The sequence below is a fragment of the Raphanus sativus genome, chromosome 3 (genome assembly GCF_000801105.2).
Source record: "Raphanus sativus cultivar WK10039 chromosome 3, ASM80110v3, whole genome shotgun sequence".
In the NCBI taxonomy this organism is placed as follows: domain Eukaryota; kingdom Viridiplantae; phylum Streptophyta; class Magnoliopsida; order Brassicales; family Brassicaceae; genus Raphanus; species Raphanus sativus.
The window spans coordinates 19,929,669-19,952,199 of record NC_079513.1 but is presented as its reverse complement, the minus strand read 5'-3'; the positions used below and the strand labels follow the sequence as shown (position 1 = coordinate 19,952,199).

General features: G+C 35.7%; 1 protein-coding gene and 1 pseudogene across 1 annotated transcript; one reads left to right on the top strand and one right to left on the bottom strand.

Moving 5' to 3' along the window:
* Positions 1 to 843: 843 nt before the first annotated feature.
* On the top strand, positions 844 to 1,479 carry LOC108846723 (blue copper protein). Its single transcript, XM_018619926.2, has one exon. It carries the CDS (start codon positions 844 to 846, stop codon positions 1,477 to 1,479), a length of 636 nt encoding a protein of 211 aa, XP_018475428.2.
* Positions 1,480 to 1,739: 260 nt separating this feature from the next.
* Positions 1,740 to 6,699, bottom strand: LOC130509186 (uncharacterized; annotated as a pseudogene).
* Positions 6,700 to 22,531: the final 15,832 nt, after the last annotated feature.

Below are 22,531 nucleotides of genomic sequence, written 5' to 3'. Positions count from 1 at the left end.
CACAAACATAACAATAACAGTATTTTCAGATTTACGATTAGTTATTAATATTTGTAATTTTAATTTAATTAAGGATAAGAATGTCTTATCACAAAATAATAAAGTGTAGTTTTCAAAAAAAGAGAAAATAAGTGTATTTTTCAAATTTGAAACATAAATGGAGTATTTTTCAAATTATCCCATATATATGTTTAAATGTATGTAATGATGTTTTGATATTAAGAATATGTAAAATTAAATATTTTTTATTTATTTGTGTGTATAAACCTAAAACAACAATTATAACAAAACGGAGGGAGTAGTATTATATTTATTTAATTATTAGGTAGTTATGTAGTCAATTATAAATTAATAAATTAATTATTATAAAAATTTCAAAGATATACATATGATAATAATTATTCTTTGATATTATCTGATGATGATCATCACAAAGAATTATCTAAAAAATAAATAAATTAAAGTAATAAGATAAATCTAAGTATATATATATCGACTAAACAAAACAATATTGTTAGTATCTCAATTCTTTTTTAAGATTTTTCCAAAGTTATTAATTGTTTCTAAAGAAAGTCATACACGACTAGGAAACCAAATTATAACAAAATCTCCAATGAATGAGGAAAAAGGCCAAGTTTAACTAACAAAAATATAAAATAAAAACAAACAATTTCACTAATAAATATCCGAAGTGGACCAATCAAACATATTAAAATTGCAATCCTAAAACCATTCTAGTATGGGAAGCCTCCATCAAGTTGTATATAAACAAACACAAATCTACCTAATTCCATCTCTTTCTCATTGTTTTCTACCTCCGGATCAAGTAAAGAATCACAACCAATGATGAAGAACAGAATCATGACTTTGTTAATTGCGGCGTTGTCACTAATGGGATTAGCGCGTGCAACATCCTTTTACGAGGTTGGAGACACCAACGGATGGACGACAAAGATGGGCCTTGACTACTACAAGACATGGTCATCTTCAAAGACTTTCTATGTCGGAGATTCCCTCATCTTTCAATACAAACATCTCCACAACGTGTTGGAAGTGAGCTTCGAAGATTACGAGTCCTGCAACCCTAACTCCGCTCTGACCACATATCACTCCGAGTATGAACCGGTTAAGCTTAACAGAACCGGACACTATTACTTCATATGCGGTGTGCCTGGTCACTGTGAATCTGGTCAAAAGCTTGAGGTCCTAGTCGTGGCTCCTGCCTCTCTGCAGAATACTCCTGCCACAACAACTCAACAAAACAACTCATCTACTTCTAATTCAAACCCTAAACCTAATCCTACTTGTCCTGATCCTAAACCTGAGCCTTCACCGCCATGGGAGGATCCTCTTGAGGTTCTTCCAGTAGATGCTGCAACAATTGCATCACTTCCTCACAATGCAGCCTCAGACCCTTGTGTGTGGAGTGGGTTAAGCATCCTCTCCTTCCTTCTTTTACAAACCCTAGTTTTTCTTTAAAGATTTTATGTTTGTTTTATTTTTTTAGGGTTTTCTTTGAGATTTTTACGCTGGTTTTTTAATCATTATTGCTTATACTTAATGTTTAGTTAAATTTTTTCTTTGATCACTTCATGGATTAGTTTCAAATCTTTTTTTCTTTTCAATAGCATATTACACCTTAAACAAACTCGTCCTGTATAGAGAACAGATATTACCATCTTTGGAATTTATGAAAAATCTAATTTGAAGTTCTCACAAAGAACATGTGCAAATTGGAATGTGGAACTCAAGACCTGTTTTGGTCGTCAAATAGAATCAAGGGCCATCCACAGAACTCTTTGATGATACAACACTCTAACGAATCTATTTTCTTTCTGTTATTCAACAGAAGAATGTATCCTTATTGCGTATAAGTTATGAATCTATATAATCTGAGTATGTTCCCAGTACATACTCAATAATTTTCCTTTTTTGTAAGATTGTGACAAGAAAATGAGGCCAGAATCGAACAACCAACTAACTTTTACTAAAAAAACTGAACCGGAAAATAACCGGGGAAGGTTTAATTACTCTTTGGCTCGTTTGCTCTGTGATTTACGCTTGGTAACGTCCAGACATCTCTTCCTCAACCTAATCGTCTTTGGAGTAACCTGAACACATTTAAACCAATGAATAAGACGCCAGAAACAAAACGTTCCTCAAAGTTCATATGATTGGCGATTAACAATGTTACCTCAATAAGTTCATCTGAGGCAACGTATCCTATAGCTTCCTCAAGTGTCATCTGAATCGAAAAGCATTATCACAATACAAAGGGTAAGAACTTATACCATCAAGAAGAACGGTTCTCCTGTTGTCTCTTTCGATGTTGTGAGAAAAAGTCAAGCTAGAGAATAGGGTGGTACATACGAGGCGAGGTGGAGATAGCTTCACATTCTCGTCTTTGTTAACAGAGCGTATGTTGGTAAGCTCTTTGGCCTTAACCGGGTTAACCTGTGTAGTTTGCAAGGCAAGTGAATCCATGGTATTTTAAGTGTGGATGACTGATGAGCTGTGAGTCTAAATAACTTACATCAAGATCTGTATCTCGTGAGTGCTCACCAATAATCATGCCATCGTATGACTGTTAAAAGACAGAAAAAAACAGAACAAGATGCAGCATTAGCAAAGCATCCAACGCTCGAGAGGACCACATAAGTGTTCTTGTAACTACTAATAACTAAACCAATAAAGAAACAGAACATGTGTATTATATATTAACATATTTAGAAAGGTTCTCACGTCCAGTCCCGGAGACACAAAGAGAGTCCCACGAGCTTCTAAACCCATAAGTGAATGAGCTGTAATAGTTCCATATCCCATTGAAACCTGTTTCATCAAGAGATGCAAATTTTGAGTTATAACTTGAGAGAGCAGGGCACACACAATCAGCCATAAGACAATAAGATATAGATATGCACCAAAAAATGGTTAGATATTGAGTAACCCATAAACGTACCAACACTCCTTTCCTAACATTTCCAAGTGGACCTCGGTACTTTTCATACTCTGCAGGGACGAAATATACAACCGTTATCAAACTAGAGAAGAAATTAGCAACCGAATTGGAACAGATATGAAAGTACAAAAAGCTGCATACTCAGAAAAGCACGGTGCATGAACCCTGTTCCACGGGTATCGCTGCTAAACACACATCTGTACCCAACCAAACCTCTGTGGAACGCAAGTATCCTTTGGTTAAGTTTTCTTCAATGAGTATAATAAATCTAACTGAAGTCACTAAACTAACCTTGAAGGACAAGTTAAAGACAGTCTCGTCCTACCATCATTTCCAGGGACAGGACACATGTCAATAACTTCAGCACGCCTGTGGGAGAGAGCTTCCATCACTAATCCTACGTGCTCTTCGTTAATCTCGATAGTCACCTCTTCAATTGGTTCAAGCCTTTGTTTATCTTCAGTTTTGTACCTGAATCACATAGTAGAAACACTCAAAATCCAACTCTAACTATACAGCTGATGTAGCAATGTGGTGTAACTTATGCAAACGGAAAAGATGAAACTCACATGACTTTAGGTGGGGAGACGGAGAGCTCAAAACCTTCCCGTCTCATATTCTCAATCAAGATACCTATTAGTCACACGACGGAAGATTACTTCACCTTTGCGAGGAGAAATAGATACAACAGTTACATGTTTTCCGGACGTATTTTCATATTTATTTCCATCTTTACAGGTGAAGAAAATACAGATTGGAAAAGCACAAACCAAGTTGAAGTTCTCCTCTCCCTTGGACTTCAAATGACTCTGACAAGCCTGGAATGACGTTTATGGCAAGATTTGTTTCAGCTTCTGCCATTAGCCGGTCCCCAATTTTCCCTCCAGTTAACTGCATATGCATATTAGCAAAACCCCATCAAACATGTGCCAGACCCGGTTGGTCTACAACCGAATACACAGCATTTCTTCTAATATCGCTTGGTGGGGGGGGGGAGAGGGACAAATGGACAAATAAACTCAGAATGCTACCAACATATAGGTGAATTCAGATGTAAAGATGCAGCAAACCAGATAAATATGACTATATGAGGCTGCTAAAGTTTAAAGCAGAGTACAATGGCTAGAGCTACGTCTTGTTGCTAAAATAAAACATACTTGGGTGCCATCCCGACCAGCCAGAGGAGAGTCATTGACACCAAACGTCATAGAAATTGTCGGTGGATCCAGCTCAACTGAAGGGAGCGCGGTTGTGACCTGTAATACCAAAAAAAAAAGATAAAAAAAAAATTAGGTACCCATTCAAGCTGCCTAAACTTTCAAACAGTGCATCAGTGGATTTTGAGAAAGTTTTGTTGAATTCATAATTCACTTTTATATTTTCTAAAAATTAAATAGGGAAATGGTCTATCTGGATATTACCTCTGCACTAGCCACCGTGTGGCCTATTGATGGAGTTGTCAAACCAGCCATACAGATAATATCACCAGCTCCAGCGGCTTCAATTGAAACAACGGTTACCTTTCTTTTTCATTAGCTTCACCACCTATGAGAAAAGATGTCTGTATCTGCTTAGATGAGACATCAAAACACAACTGAAAAAGCTATGTAAAGACAAACCTTTGCTTCTTCTATTTTCTCGGAGCCTGAATCAGTTTTGCGTAGTCCACTGACTTTGTCGCCAACACGGACAACTCCAGAAGATACTCTTCCAGTTAATATTCGCCCCAGATAGTAGTCCTTTTCCATCATTGAAACCTGGTAACTCACAAGTGAAAAATGTTTGTAAAATTCTATCGCCAAAGGCTTTAAAGCAGTTCAGACATTTATTAACCCCTCAAGATAGCAGTTACAAACATTTGAATATCTTCCAAACTTGGCATTATAATCTACACAGCTCATACATTCAGAAAAGGAAATCTGAAGATCACAAAAAAAAACTCTGAATTTTATTCCAAATAAATTCCAACCAAAGTCAAGGCAATTAGTTTGTCAATCCTTATAGCTTTCTTGTGATTTAGTGGCGGATATCGTTGCATCTAATTCTTCTAAACTCACATGTGTACTTATTCAAAGTTCAACAGGTATTTAGCTGAAATTGTTTTAGTCTAACAAAATTCAATGATCAGCTATACTATATAGGACAATCAGAAAATTGAAAGAACGTTGCATATGCAATATTGGCCATCCCAAGTCCAGAATTCATTAGCAGGAATTTTCAATTACCAGCATCAGAAATGGCGCATCAAGGTCTGCTTTTGGTGGGGGAACATGTTTTACTACAGCATCAAGCAACTGTGACATATTCCTCTCATCTGCAGGAGGTTCTTTGGTGAAGGTAGAAGATGCCCACCCTTCTTTTGCCGAGGCATAAAGCACAGGAAAATCTAGTTGTTCCTCTGTAGTAAACGAGAAAAGACATAAATATCGATTAAGTCCAAAAAAATTACTAGTAATCATTGGCAAACTAAATAAGAAACTGATAAATTAATTTTACCTGTAGCACCAAGATTTGCAAAAAGATCAAACACCAAACTCTCCACTTCATCACACCTTTCTTCTGATACTGGCATAGGAAAATAAATAAAGGATGAGAGAAAAACTTTACTAAAGAAAGGAGATTACTAAAAGAAAAAGTGAATGAAAATTTATACCTGAAGGTCGATCAACTTTGTTTAAGAGAAGAATAGGGCGTAGACCATACTTCAAGGCCTTAGCAAGAACAAACTTAGTCTGTGCAAGAGGGCCTTCTCCAGCATCAACAACTAATATAGCTCCTTCAACCATACCAACGACTCGTTCCACCTACATTCCAAATATACCATATATAGTCATCTCAGGGGGTACATAAAAACAAAGCCTAAACTTTCCAACAATTATCTATTACTAATTGTATTTTGTCAAAGAAAAAGCATGTTCCTCCTGGAATCTAATTCAGTTCATCGAATATATATATACGGATTTTGATATGTAACTCTGCTGAAATTGAGCATGAGAATCAATACTAGGCTAGCTTATCAGAGATCAGTCTCACAGACCTCCCCACCAAAATCTGCGTGACCAGGTGTGTCAACCATGTTGAGTTCATTGTCTTTCCAAAACACAGATGTCACCTATCAGGAAAATTTTACATAAAACTTCAGCTGTTATGTTACATTGTAATGAAAGCAAGGAAACAATAAAAATAAACACTTTAAACAGAAAAAAAAGAATAAACACAACAATAGTCAAAAGACCATAGCTCAAAACCTTTACAGACAAAAGAACAGAACATAAAAGGGGAAGAATTAAAAAAAAAGACAGAAAGTCTTCGGCTTTGTAAGTCTACGGCCCCGAACCATTTTCAAAATTAGGAAGTAACCCTTAGCTCCAATTTCACAGAAAAGGCGAAACCTTTGAAGAAATAGTGATCCCTCGCTCACGCTCGAGGCTGATTGAATCCATTGCGCGCTCGTGAGGGATGTCGGCTCCACACTGACGGAGAAGCCGGTCCATGAGTGTGGTCTTCCCGTGATCGACATGAGCGATCACAGCCACGTTCCGGAGTCTATTAGGATCGAGCGAGCTGTTAGGAGGAGCTCCGGTGGCAGCAGAGAAGGCTCGAAAGTGGGAGAGAGAGTGTCCGAATTTGAGATGGGAAGAGAAGGATGTTCGAGTGGTGTTTGACCAGAGAGATCGAAGCAGAGGCCCCGCCATCCCTCTCTCTCCTCTCTCTGTCTGAACGTAAAATGAGTGTGATTAGAGGTTTTAGGACATCTTCAAATCTCAGCCGTTAGAAGACAAAAGGGTTTCTCTCTTTTGATGTTATTTGCAATGTTGTATACGAACTCTTTCAAAATCCTCGTAATTCTCCGTAGGTTTTCAATTGACTTTACTGCACCTCACACAATTGATAGGTCATGTTCGTCTGCATGTTGCCTACTTCTGAAGGAGACTGCAATTTTTCCTAATATTTAGTTGTTGATTTTATTTATTGACTTGCAATCACGACTTTTGTTAGTTGCACAATCAGTCCAGTTAAGTACTGGAATGTCGATGGAATCATTACCTGTACGCTATCTTGGAATCCCTCTCTGCATAAAAATATTCACTTTGTTAAAGCCATGTATGAAATATCCAAGCCACTAATCCATTCATGGTTCAAGGAAACATTAAAAAGTTTATTGGCTTGATTGATGAGATATTAGACCGAGAAAGAAGATGGTCTCTTGATAGAGCCTTCATTAATTATGGACCAACTCTGTACTATTAAGGACAACCATGACATGTCAGTATGGACGACCAATACTTGACAAGAATAGATGACCAGAAAGGGTTTCAACCACAAGCTATCAGTTTATTCGGGATATAAGCTCAAAATAGAAGATGAAGGTGAGGTGGAAATGGAAACAATGGAGACATTTACATCAACCAAATGGGTTTAAAGAGCAACATGGACGAAACGAAATCAAGATTGGATAAGGCTAATAGAAAGATGGTAGAAAAAGGCTTTTATCGGCATAAGACGAAGAAGAAAAATCAGTCTATTTAGTTCAAGATAGGTTAAATGCTTTATTATAAAGTGTAATAGAGTTTTATTAAGTGTAAAACAACTCGGATTAGAATTGGTAATCTATAAACCAATTAGGAATAAGTTTTGGTATTCTTAAACCAGTTAGGAATAAGTTTAGGTTTTTCTTTTAGGTAAAAATTATGATTCTTCTTTCATGTCTATTATATATGCCTATGCACGACCTGTGCTACGTTCACCTAACCTAGCTCGCTATTACAACCATAATCCGGTCGTGCTCCATGAATATACAAAATCTTGTATCCATCATAAACTCATTGATATACAAATTCTACAAATTTCATCAGTTCTAAGATTCTTATTATTCCAACAAGTAGAGCATGTACATTTTAAATTTACAGGGTCTTCTAGCTTTCGGTTGTCGTTGAGTCAATGCCATGAATTCACAAATACCATATGCTTATTCTTGTATAACTAAATTTATCTCCAAATCCATAGAAGGTTAATCAATTTATGGCCGAAAAGAATCAAGAAAATACATGTTTTGTGTTTTGTTGTAAATGAAGAGAAGTGATATCTATAGATGAACTTATGGAGAAATTCTTGACTAAAAAGTAAACCAGTCAAGATTTTGTCGGGAATATTGAGTTTTTTAACGGATAAAAAATGATTATATTTGCAAATCGAGAAGGCTTTAAATTTTTTTGAATTTTATAACAGAAATTTAGTGAATTCATTGTCTTATCGATATATGTTGCAAAATTTCTAATGGATTTCTGGCGAATACCGTTCCTAGAGATTTCTGACAAAGATCCCCATATTTCGTTGAGTTCTTGCTGGGAATTTAAAATAAAAATAAAAACTGACGAGTTGCTTTCCATCAAAAATTCAGTCAAAATTTTCCAAATTTTCTTGTTGTTGATTCTAGGAAGTCCACCAGCTTGATATTTTTATTGTGTCTAAAATATGTAGTTCATATTATTTAATCCTAGCACTAGATAAACTAAAGAGTTATACATAATCGAGAAATTCTAGCTCAAAATCCACATTAATTAAAGTGATCTATAGGAACATGAATTCTTGACATAATAGATATGTATAATGGCAAACCATAATTGTAACTAGAGTGCAAAAACTCAACTTTGATCCTCTAATTTAAATATAAATCTTTCAACTATTAGTTAGAATTTAACACACTTATTTAAATATATCAACAATAACGGTCTTATCACTCGTGCAGCTTTATCTATTTCAATTCAACAAAGATTAAGGTTACAGATGGAAGCAAGACGTGGATCGGAATTATAATGATGTATATCAAATCAAGTAACTGTTACCAATCACACATTTAGCAAATAATGCTTTTGATTATAATATAACGTTTTCCAAAAAAAATAATTGTTTGTTCTCACTTGATTAAATAATACACTTCATTTATATCATGTCAATTATGATATGGTTTTGGATTTACGTGCATTTTTCGTTTTAGTCAAATACGTAATTTAAAAAAAAATTAATTTTTAATTGTATTAATATATTTATTTTTACATTAATTTTTAGTTCTATCAAAGTAATACTCCATTTATTTCATATTAAATATCGTTTTAGACTTTTACACACGGATTAAAAAATCAACTAATTTTACATATTTTCAATATAAAAACATCAATACCCATATACTTATTCTTTTTTTTTATTCATATACTTTTCTTTTTCTTGTTCATATTTTAACCAATAGAAAAATAAATAGAAAATAAAGTTAATAAATGCTGCATTGAAAAGCTAAAATAATATTTATTTTGTAAAGAAACTTTTTTATTACAACAACACTTAATATGAAACTGAAAAAATACTATACATTTTATATAAACGCATTACTTTTTTGTCAAAATCGTAATTATCATGCATAACACATTACAGCGATTATTTCTATACTATTTATTCATTTATCTATCCATGTATAGTTTTTTTTTTTTTTGAAAAGAGCCATGTATACAGCGATCCATGTATAGTTTTTTCAAAGATTAAACTGGATTTTCTCCAGCATTTTTTTCTGAGTCATTGTCAACTCTAAATTTAGCACTTATTGTTAGTTTTGTATTCATTTCTGACGGTTATCATCATTACGTGATGGCTATCCAATGTTTCAGACAAATCTTATTGGATTTGCTATGAAAACAGTGTCCACCCGAAAAGCCGTCATGGACTCAAGAAAAGGAAGATCTAAAAACCAACAGTAGCAGTCTGATGTTGTCCAAGGTATTCGTAATTTATATTTAGATACAATATATTTGGTATTAAAATATTTTCCTGAAATGTAGAGGACATCAACATATAGAAGATGTAATCTATTTGTTGTATGGTGATATATCCATACAATCGTTATTCTTAGATTCTGAACTAAAGAATCAATATATTAATCTAAATTGGAACAAGACCGGTTTATTATAACAAAGATAATTTGTTTCATGATGCGACAAAGAATCAAAGATCTCAGGAACTGTAATTGGATGTTGTTTCCATCCTTTTATTTATGTAATTTGTTGTTTTTATTATTATGTATGTATTTGTAGATCTGTTTACTATCTGGTTAATAAATTTTAAGTTGTTAAAAAAAACACACACACATTACAATGTACCGTATTTTAATTATGTACTTCTTTCGTTTCATTTTAATTGTCATTCTAAGTTTATACACACAGATTAAGAAAACATATGATTTTGTATATTTCCAAGATAAAAACACAATTATCTATACATCTAACCACATTTCAACCAATAGAAACTTTTTAATAAATTTTGCATTGAAACTCTAAAACAACATTTATTTTGAACGAAAAATTTCTCCTACAAAGACAATTAAATCGAAACGGAGGGAGTACCATTTATATTACCGAATCCACTAATACCATTCATGATAACAAAGTTATTTTGTCTATATTTTCTCTGTTCTCTCTCCAATACCTTTCACATAGAAGATGTGAGATTCTTGGAGTCACGACTCACGACTCACATGAACATCACTTAAAACAGAGTACTTTAACCATTGTTCTAACGCCATTTGAACTGCTCTATCATAAGAGTACTTTAACCGTTTGTTCTAACACCATCTGAACTAGCTATATCATTAAACCGAGTACCTTTGCTTTTCTAGTCATAAAGTATCTTTTATCTATCTATAGTAGTTGGAGTTATAGAGAGAGATGTTACAAAGTATCTATATTTGGCGCCGTCATTGCACGATGTAACTTATCTTCTTAATCTATTGTTGATATATTCTCTTCGCATTTAAATAATATATATGGTGATATTATGATTCTACGATCAGCTCTACTGATCATAATGTATTAGGTATAGTGTTTAAAAAAGGATCACATTAGGTATATAATATTTTTTTCAGCTATGTTACGGTTTTGACAACCGGGTCACAGAAGAAGAATTATTTTCTGCTAACTAAAAATTTATGTGTATCAAGGCTTTATTCGAGTGACTGAGTGAGGACATAAGTTTCACAGGATTTGGATTTTGATTACCACGCGAGTGATCAAAGGGAGCGGGGCGTATAATAGAAATATAAATGTTCTTATATATGTGACAATAAGTGACCGGATCACTTATATGACGTCAGGATATCTCTGTATAGTTAAAAAAAACTCTTTTTTTTTTGTTACTGATGTTCACCATCACCATTATAACTTCCTCACTTCATTTTTAAACATTCAACTAAAAATTGTAAGATTTTTTTCAAAAAAAAAAACTTAAATTGTAAGAAAACTATCAACGAACAGATAATAATAATTAAAAACCTCCCAACTGTCGTCACGTTCATTTTAGTACGCTCAACTAAATATCTAATAGTAAAACTTGTCAACAAAAGATTTGCTAACAAATTACAGTATATTCCTCAATTATATCATTAAAGTCATAGACTATAATTCATTGGATGAATGATGGATGTCGTGTTTGAATCTCATTAGAGTTCGGAAAAAGTGAGTGTATTCTTGTATCATTTACCAAGTGAATTGGGGTCTGTATTTTTAGAAATCAAGATATAATGTTTTTAAAATAAGAAATGTTTGTAAATTAAGAATATTGATAGAAGATTAGTTTGTTGCAGGTTTTTAGTTGAGATGTTTTATATTAATATTGTGTAGTTTAAGGGTTTACCATTAATTGGAATTTTTGTTGAAAATTTTAAAATAAATTCGTTGATCTTTTCATATTTATGTTGGTTTTTGGTGTTGGGTCTAAAATATATAACATTTGTAATTTTTCATTTATATAGTTAACTAAGAAACGTAAACCAAATATAATTTGCATCGATTTTATCTCTCTTCTAGGCTTTAAAACTCATCTGAATTTTCACTAGAATATATAATATGCTCTTGTTTTGCGAACAAGACACAACGGATTCAACGGATTTTGTATTAAAAAAAAAGAAACAACGGATTCAAACTAACCATATTAGCTCACTAGTATTTTTTTGTTTAAAGTCTTCATGCATTCTTTTTCTAAGTACAATATATCTATAATGATTTAGTTATTTTATCAGCAATTAAACACAGCTAGTTAATTTAATTGCTGATCTCAAAAACCAAATTTGCTCTCCTTTGTTTTTCAATTTCTTTTTGCCAAGATAGACTAGTTTCTAGATTGTACTTAGGGTCTAACTAGTTCAAACGCAGCGGTTGCGGTTGTGGATGCGAAAATTTGCATATGCGAACAGTTGCGATTTCAAGTGTTATTTAGCGTTTTGTATGATTGGCATAACGTTTGATAATTTTTGCGTTTACGGAATATTTGTGACTGATTGATTATGTGATATTGCAGTGGTTTAATAATAAATTATCAATATAAACTTATTACAACATTATAAAAAAAATAAAAATATACTATTGTGATATAATAAAATAATTATTAATATAATATGATTAAAAATAATATTATGTTTATTTATTTAATTTATTTAATTAGTTGAAAGTTCTGATTTTAATATTTTTTGAAGATTTATATTAAAACTTTAAAAGAATATTTTGTTTCGTTTATATATGTGTATATCTTTATATATGTATGTATATTAATTTTTTAAAAAGTATAATGTATAGCTAGCTTAAAATTTTTATAAAACAACTTATGATACTGGTAGTGAATTTAAACTAATATTATAAATGTGTATATACTTTTTTATAAATATTTCAATATTTAATTTCTAAATTTTAATTTAAAATATATAAAAATTATATATTTTTATCCATCCGCAACCGCAAACGCTAATTGGAACTAGTTTTTGATTTTAAGAGGTTCGGAGCGGTTTGAAACGATTTTTAGCGGCTTGTATGATTGTTTTGAAACGCTTTCAACCGCTACCACCCGCAAACGATTTTTATCCACCTTTTACCAACCATAAAAACTGCGTTTGCGGGTAGTAGCAAAGAAGCCAATCATGTCCTTAGTAAAATCCGAACATCATTAATATGATATTAGCATTCTTAGAAGAAAAAAAAAAACACAGCTAGTTAAAACTGAGTGATGGAATCTAGTACTTAGGTGCCTTCTTAGGTTTTTAAAGGACAGATGAAGTTTTGAAGGGGCATTGTCGCTTTCATGCATATGCTTTACTTATCTTAATCACTCAAAGTTATTCTTATCACAATAAATTATAAATATACTAGTTATGAAAACAATAGAAAAATATCGTCGAGAAAATGTAAATATAACTCAAAAGGGGGAGACGGTAACCCAAGATTTTCCAATGTAAATTTCTCATCATCAACTTTTATAATTAAAAACAATAATTTAAGTTCTTTTAGAAACTTAAAATATTCGTTTTAAAATCTTTCAAATAGGAGACTATACATGAATTTCTCAACTTTTAGAATAAATAAATATTATTGTGAGAGGTTTATGCTGAGGAATTCTCATTGAATGACCTCAAATGTTATATGTGTATAGGATATAGACCTGGACCAAAATTTCACTTACACAAATATCAATTTCTTTCACCAGTAGCACTTTGACCTAGCTCAAAAATTGAATTTAATATCACGGTTTGGTTCTATGATCGTCAAGATTAATGCGTTTTCGGACTTGTGTAGTAAAACATTTTTAACAAATTCATTCATATGTATAAAATATATGTAATTATTGTCTGTAGTCTTTTAGTCCTAACTCTGGTAGTATCCAAGAGAATAGTCAAACCGAATTTAAGGGTATCAAATTTACTGACTTGTAATCTAGTCAGATAGCTATTATAGGTGACTTTTCTCCGGCCACCATCTTAAACTATTTTACGATTATTGAAATAATTTTTCCCGGATTATTCTATTATGTCACATTACCCTCAAAATATTCCACACATACTTTTGTCGCCGTTGGTTACTTTATCTTTATCAGTTATATAATTTTTTATTGACCAAAATCAGTTATATAATTAGTGTTTATAAGTTATAACCGAATAAAAGTAAAATGGATGTTGACAAAAAAAAAGTAAAATGGATAAACTTGTTGGACCTACTGAGCATGTGGATATATAAGTAGGTCCGACATAATATTCCACGTGGGCAATACGTATATTTGTCGACATTTGACCTTTTTTGACATTTGACCTTCAGTTATTACTTTTTTTTTCTTGAACTGACAGTTATTGGCTTATTAGTATAGCATTTCTTTACTTCCAATTTAACTTTATTTTTCCTATTAAGTTTAGGAAGTGAAGACATTTTTATTTTTAAGCGGTGGCGAAGTTAGTAAGGTCATATTTCATTTTTTTTTTTTTTTTTTGAAAAAGGGTATTCTATTTAAAAACTTAAAGGAAATACAAAAGCATTCAGTCCAACCCAGTCAATTTTTCGTGGGCCTTGCCCATAATACAAACCCAAATCCTTAGTCCACATAAAGAAACCACAATTTTAAAGCCCATGATAGAGAGGCCCAGATGGAGAAGGAAGATGGAAAGATCATCGATGCCATCGTTGGCATATTGCAGAGGCCAACCGTTCTGAGTTTGTTTTGATCGCTGCAGTCTTGTATTTGATGTAGTTGTCGATTGACAGGGAGATCGAATCCGGCGGTCGGTATATGTTTCTGTGAAGCCTTGCGTTTCGCTCAGACCAGAGGAGGTAAATCGTGCTTTGCCAGACGAAGAGAGAAAGCCGTTTTGCATGTTGAGGTCCCGGTAATCCAATTAGCTCCGACAGAGTCTGATCCCAATTACGGTTTGCACTTAGTCCCGCTCTTGTTCCCGCATAGTTCCACACCTGCATAGAGTAAGCACACTCAAAGAACAAGTGGTTGCGGCTTTCATCGAAGGAGTTGCAAAGGAGGCAAGTTGAAGGGCTGTTGAGTCCCCATGACAGTAAACGGTCTCTCGTTGGGCAGCGGTTGAGAACGAAGAGCCAGGAAGCAGTGCTTGGGCGTTCCTCTCGAGCACCAAACCGCCTTGTTCCAGCTGACAGTCGGGTCGTGATGTTTAATGGCTCTGTAGACAGCTCCTGTACTGAAGGAGTTGAGAGGTGATCCATCTAGCTTCCATACATAGTGGTCCTCTTCCTCAGTTAGTGTTACCGTTGAGAGAAAAGCTTGAAGTAGGACTTGCTCCTCTGATCTTGCTGCAGGTAATTGCCAATTCCCATTGTCAGAAAGAGTTGCTAGAGTGGTGTTCACTGGGATTCCAAGGCGAGATCGCGGTGGGAGGTTGAAGTAGTCAGAGATGCAACCATATGGGCTCCAGTTATCTGTCCAGAAGCGACATGTTCTTCCATTTCCTATTTCAACACACAGCCAAGGATATACAATAGGTCGCAAGCGCAATAATCTTTTTACCAACCAAGAGTGATTATTCTGCTCTCTTATCGTCCAGAAGTTAGAGATGTCGCCAAGGAGAATCGCATCAATGAACCAGGCTACCCATAGGGACCCCGAGGTAAAGAAAAGCATCCATATGAGTTTTATAGAAGCGGCTTTGTTCCAACTTGCTAGATCACGCACTCCTAGTCCTCCTTCAGTTTTATCATGAGTTATTTGATCCCAAGATACCCTTGCGGAGTGATGACCTTCTAATGTGCCTTTCCACATGTACGCTCCACACATGGAGTTTATTAGCTTGATGCAGTGCTTAGGAATGGCGAAGGTTGCACACCAAAAGTTCGTAATTCCTGATATGACCGTGTTGATGAGAAGCAAGCGACCTGCAAAAGAGAGAGATCTCGCACTCCATGAGTTTAGTTTTCCTTTGACACTTTGAATGAGAGGCTCACAATTTGACATCGAAAGCTTTCTCGTGCATAAGGGAACTCCAAGATAACGCATCGGGAGAGTGCCATGAGAGAGATCTGTTTCCTGCTTCAGGTGGTCTATTTCGTGCTGCGTTAGACCAGAGGAGAAGAAGCAGGTCTTTTCCACACTTATGCCTAGTCCAGAGCGTGCCTCAAAATTTCTGAGAACCTCCAAGACTCCTTTGACAGATTGAGCAGATCCCTCTGGGAAGATTAGGAGGTCATCGGCGAAGCATAAGTGCGTTAGCTTAGTGGATTCACATAGATGGTGATACCAGAATTGTCCTTCCTCTGCCGCTCTGTTAAGGAGAATGGATAGACAATTCATCGCGATAACAAACATGTATGGTGATAAGGGATCCCCCTGCCTCAATCCTCTCGTGTTTTTAAAATACCCCTGAACTGTGCCATTATATCCAACGCAGAAGGACGGTGTGCACACATAAGCTTGGAGCCATCTTATGTAAAGCACTGGAATATTTACCGCTGATAAGCAAACAAAGATGAAGTCCCAACTCACAGTGTCAAAAGCCTTCATGATGTCAATCTTCAGCGTGATCCTCTTCGGCCCTCGGTTCCTATGGTATCCGTTAACCACCTCACCCGCGAGAATCATGTTTTCAACCAAGAGTCTACCTTGTACAAATGCTGTCTGATTTGGGAGGATAAGATCAGGTAGCATTGGCTTCAATCGATGAACGAGCATTTTAGAGATAGTCTTGTAGAGGGTGTTGCAACAAGAGATTGGTCTGAAGTCGGTGATGGCAGAAGCTCCTTGCCTTTTTGGTACTAGCGTGAGAATCGTAAAGTTTGTTGCAGAAGGAAGGAAACCTGTTAAGAAAAATTGCCTGATGGATCCGATGACCTCATTTCCCAACAGTGACCAAGCTGATTTGTAGAAGCCTGAGGTGAATCCATCGGGGCCAGGCGCCTTGTTCGCATTCAGTTTCCTCATCACTTTTGTTATCTCTTCAGGAGTGGGGACCAAGATCATTGAGCGAGCAAGATTTTCAGGACAGCGGTACGAGAGAATATTCTGAATCCATGCCAATGAGGTTACTTGATGAGGGAGCTGTGGAGGCGAGAGGAGCTGTTGAAAGTGGTTGATTGCAAGTAAGCCCATTTCGTTTGGATCAGTTATGACGTCTCCATTCGGTAGCGTGAAGCTCCTGATTGAGTTATAGGATGCTCGGATCCGAACAAGTCGATGGAAGTAAACCGTATTGAGGTCTCCCTCCCGTAGCCAGTTTACTCTCGACTTTTGTTTGAAGTAAGACTCCTCAATCTGCCGTAGAAAGCACCATTTGTCATGTAGATCTTGTTCTTGCCTGAAGATTTCCTCCGAAGGGTTTGTTAATGCCTCCACCTGCACAGCTTGTAACAACATGTTAGTTTGTCTCACTCTCTCTTGTATACATGAAAAATTCTCTCTGTTTAATAATTTTAACGCTCCTTTTATTTTTCTAAGTTTATAACAGAGAGAAGAGAGATCCCACGCATAGCTACCGGCCTGATTCCACGCATCTTCCAAGATAGCCATGAAGCTAGGGTGCTTGGTTAGGTAGTTAAAGAACTTGAAAGGGCGGGTTCCAGCTATTGGGAGAGGGACAAAGGTATCAAGGAGGCATGGCGAGTGGTCTGAGAAGTTGGGAGGGAGGAACATGGCTTGACTGTTTGGGAGGGTGGTGATCCAGTGGTGGTTTACTAAGAGGCGGTCTAATTTCTCGGCTATCGGGTTTGAGGGGTTTTTGTTTGACCATGTGTGAAGCGGACTAGAGTACCTAAGGTCGAAGACTCCAAGCTGCGTTAGCACATTTCTCAGAGAGACCATAGGCGCATTGAAACTGTTTACAGACGGGGAGGAGTGCTCAGCATAGTGCACTATCTGGTTCAGGTCTCCTCCTATCACCCAAGGACAGTCATGGAGGTTGTAGGTAAGCTGAGTGTTCAGCAAATCAACCCAAAGGTCTTGTCTTTCCTCATTCTCATTGGAGGCATATATAGCAGTGAATATGAATTTGAAGCTGTTCACAATCTCTACTTCACAGGTCAGTGCTTGCTTTGATTGATTGAGGAGGCGGATAGCAACAGCGGGCGATCTCCAGATCATAACTATTCTTCCATCAGGATCACTCAGGTGGTTAGACAAGTAACTCCATCCAGGGCATATCTTAGGCATAACAATAGGAAGTTGTGGTTTTTTTATGTGGGTTTCAAGAAGGGCACCAAAAATGGGTTTGTTCAAAAGGAGCCATTGGTTGAAGGGTGAATGCTTATTCGGGTCATTTATACCCCGAACATTCCAAAAAAAGCTTTTTATACTCATAGGGAAGGTTGAGAAGACACTCATTTTGAGAGGAGTGAACCTTCACAAGGAATAGAGCTATCAACAGGAGGCAGCAAAAGGGTGGGTTTTAAAGGCGGGTGGTTTTGGTTCTTTTCAGTGGCTAGCTTGAGAGCTTTGGAGGAGTTTGGATTACTGGTAGAGAGCTTTAGAGATTTGTTTGGGTGGTAGTTTAGTAAAGCAAAAGGGTTTTGGGTGATGATTGGGGACAGGGGAGGAGAAACATGAGGACGTTTTAGTGAAGGTTTGTGCTTGAAAGGGGTCTCTCTTTGCTTGCTAGACTCGGAAAGAGCAACAATAGAAGATGGGGAAGATGACTTGGTATTTTGAGCAGGCTCAGGTGGGGGAGTGATTGGGAGGAAGGGGTTTGAGGTGGAGAAAACAGGGGTTTGGAAGATAGGGGTTTGAAGGGAAGGGTCGAGAGGGACGGGAGTAGTATTTGTTTGAGGGGAGGTTGGGGATTTGGAAGTAACAGGTTCAGGGGGAGGAGGAGGAGGGGGTATAGGAGGAGAAGGAGGGGGAGTACGTAGGAGGGTCAGGCTGGTTATTTGTTTTGGATAATTCTTCCTTGTCTGAAGCCTTTGGATCAGTAGGTACCCACTTTGGGTTGGCAGTAAGACAGTCCTTGAAAATGTGGCCTATTTGATGACAATGTGAGCACGAAGGGGGCGTCCAAGGGTATTGAACCTCTACTGGGATTATTTCTCCGTTCTGTCGCTTCAACTCCACCACTGTCGGCAACGGTTGAGTAAGATCCGCTTCCACTTTGACATGAGCAATCCCAATGTTAGTAAGGTTCTTTGTGTAGTCATCTGTCTCCTTTGGCTCACCCACTAAACCAGCTGCATAACTTAATCCCTCTTGATGTCGCAGGTCAAATGGAACACCCTTCAAGTGAGCCCAAATCGGTATGGAGGCCAAATCAGGTGTCTCTGTTGTTTGAGAAGAGGACCACTCTGCTACATGGAACATTGCAGTTCCCACATACCAGATTCGTTTCTCAACCACTTTCTTTCTTATGAACTCGTTGGGTATTCGGACCAGCATGGTACGGTTGATAGTATTGGTATGGATTTCTATCTTGGTTCCTTTCCCCCATAAGAAGTTGAGGACATTCTCGATTGATTTATATGAGGGCATTTTCGCAAAGAACGCTCCGATAATGAAGTCTTTATGCAAGGCAGCTCCCCTTTCAAAAACTTCATCGGGTATGAGTACCTGCGGGATTCCTTTATCAGAGAAATTTGTTGGTGCCAGACGCTTTAGGCTTCTATCAGCTTCGGCTCTAGCACGATTGACCCACGCTGGAGTTTGAGTAGCGGTCTTCTTAGCAGTTTGGGGGTTTTGGTTTGAGGACGGCAATGGGTTTTGGTTACTAGTCGTGGAGGATGATGGATTTGTAGGTGTGGGTTTTTGGGAAGTGGTGGAGGTTTGAGAAGGAGGATTGGTTTTCTGGGTAGTAGGAGGTTCTGGTGGGAATTTTTGGGAGGGAGGATTAGGGGGGATAGTACTAGAGGATGCTCTGTTCGTGAACAGAGGAGAAGAGGTTTTTTGAGGCAGAGCTTGAAAGCCCTCAAATTTATTTTTAGATAAGGTTCTATCGGAAACAGTAGTTTTCTTTCCAGATCCGGAAAAAGGGCTTGATGAATCTGTGCAGCGACTGCAGCAGTAGTTTGGAACGATCTTCCTGAAACGTTAGCTCTAGATGCGGTCCCCATAGATGGAGAAATTTGCATTGGAGAACTAGGTTTTTTAGGAACAGTAGCGGCTTCAGAAAGGGAGGGGAAATCAGAGGGAGGGTGAATAGGGGGAGGGTCAGGTGGGTCAGGAGGGAGGTCAGGTGGCTGGGCATCAGGGCTACCAGAGGTAGACGTCGGCGGAATCAGGACGGTGGCACGGTCGGGAGAGAACCAGACGTTCTCTCTCTCTAACTCTCTCTCACTCATTTTTGCAAGTTGCTTGACGGCGATCTTCTAATTTTTTATGTTTTTCATTTTTATTTTTCCATTGAAGGAAGCAGTGCAGTGCACATGCACCCATGATATTTTTTTAAAATAGTGTATTTCTTCGCTAATTTTATATACGTGTTTATTATAATTTATAAGTTTATACTCATTATGTGCACCCAGTAAATATTAACTTTGCTTTAGAAGAAAAAAACATTGGATTTCCTCCTTGAAGGAAGAAACAAGAATTATGCTTAGAAACACCTGAAATTAGTTTGGCAGAAAGGGGTTGGTTCTCTTGTAGCAGTGGCCTAATAGTAGTGTGAAAATATGGATTTCTTTATGTTTGAGATTCAAACCATTTGAAATTATTTTTAAAGTGAGAAATTTTTAAAATTGACTTCTGACATATAAAATATGATTTACATTTTGGAATTTCTACAATAAAGTTTTAAAAAAAATCTTTAGAAATTTATTAACACACCAGTTGAATCAAATGTAATAAATATGTTACTTAACAACTTAATAGCTAAAACTTCTGCTCAGAAACTCGGTAGGTCCATCAATTTATTAGAAAAGCAGGAAAAATTCTAAAGTATGCTAGAAATAAGTTTTGTATTTTTATACATATAATACCTAGTTTATATGTATGATACAAAATATTTATATATAATACTAGATATCTATAATAATACATGTTTATATATAAACTATCCTTCGTACTAAAATTATAGATTTGTGAATGCATACCAAATTTGATTACAAAAATATAATTATATATATTAGAAGGGTTGACAGTAACAATCTGTTTTTTTCAAAAAAAGAAGACAGTAACAATCTGGTGGTGTTAATATTGTTTCCAATCAGTATGTCTCAAGTTCGACAGCTCGCTTTGTTTTTTTTTCCTTTTAAGAAAATAGTATTTACATAATTATCACTATATTCTTTATATTCTTACGTTTTGATTTCTGTAATCTAATATTATCTTGCCACCATAATTTTCACTTCTACGAATGATTGAGACTTGTGTCAGGATCCTTTAGTCTCTATTTGATCTTTTTGATAATTAATCGCCGATTATTATTAAAATACGGATTCGGCGGTTACCATAATGGCACCCGTTCATGTCCAACTCGCCAAGGAAGCTCACCGCACAACGCGTTCTCGGCCGTTTACTCGGTTAGGCTGCGAGTTTTAGAACAGCCTAAAACTACATGGATGGAACATAATAATAAAAAGTAAAAAAGGAATATATACATGTGTTTGACACGAGCAGAGATCAAATGGGTTTTAGATAATTTGTCGGCCATGTTAACTAAAAGAAAAACAACACCGCCCCATTCTGTCACTTGTATTCTTTTTTCCCGACGTGATCCGGCAGAACAAATGTTTCTTCGTCTCCCTTTTCCATGGCTTTTCGTTGTTCAACGTATGAGTCTCTATTATGAGAACTTTTCAGCAATTTCAGATATTCATATCCACAATGTGGGAAGGGATCAAATATAGTCAAAACCTAACTACGTTGGAGAAATCTCGGTGCAACCTTATGCCCAAACATACCCTTTTTTTTAACCACGCCCAAATATACCCTTTTTGCGAAAGAAGTAATTAATTTACATCATGATTAATTAATGTAATTTCCATATTTTAGGTAATAAAACAAAACTATAAACTCTCTAAAATAGTTTTTCAAGAAAACACTTTCAAATATATAAATTAAAATAAGGGCAATTTTATCAGATAGTTATTTTTAAGTTTTTGTTACAAAATAGCTCTAGAGAATAAAATGACCAAAATAGCTCATTTTTGTTTTGAAAATTTTAATATTTATTTTTTTATTTTTTCAAATTTAAAATTTTGTCTCCAAAACTCACCCCTTAACTCGAAAATCTAAGTATATATTAGTTAACTCAAGGAGTATAAATGTATATTTTATTCTTTAATAAAAAAAATTGGTCATTTTTGATCTTTAAGTGCTATTTTCGAAACTAAATTAAAAAGGCTATCTAAGATAATTTCTCTTAAAATAATTCAATTTATAAATAAAAATGCTGTAAATATAATCGGTTAAACTATTTTTGATAAAAATTATATTAAAATATCAAAACAGCTTATATTTTGAAACAAGAAATCTTTCTAAAATATAATATATCATGGAAATGAAGAATATATAGTTTATTTTAATTCGACAAATATCCTAAACTAAAAAGATGTGCCTTTGAAATATTGCAATCGGGAGCAAATTATATATAATGTCCCTTCTATCACCCTCAAGTAGTCTCGCATCAGAATATGGATTAGTTGACATTTTACATTTTATATCGAGCATTTCTAATTTATTAATCAATACATGTAAAGTAAAATCCTAATAATGGTCCCGGCCGGAAATTTAGATTTCCACCTGACAATTTCGATCGTTGGATCAGTTTGAAACCCCATATAGCAATTAGTGTCTTTGTGTGTGCGTGCATGAGTTTTATAATCCAAAATTATGAGTCGG

Coding starts and splice junctions, on each gene's coding strand:
- LOC108846723 (XM_018619926.2), top strand. CDS start 844: ATGATGAAGAACAGAATCATGACTTTGTTAATTGCGGCGTTGTCACTA.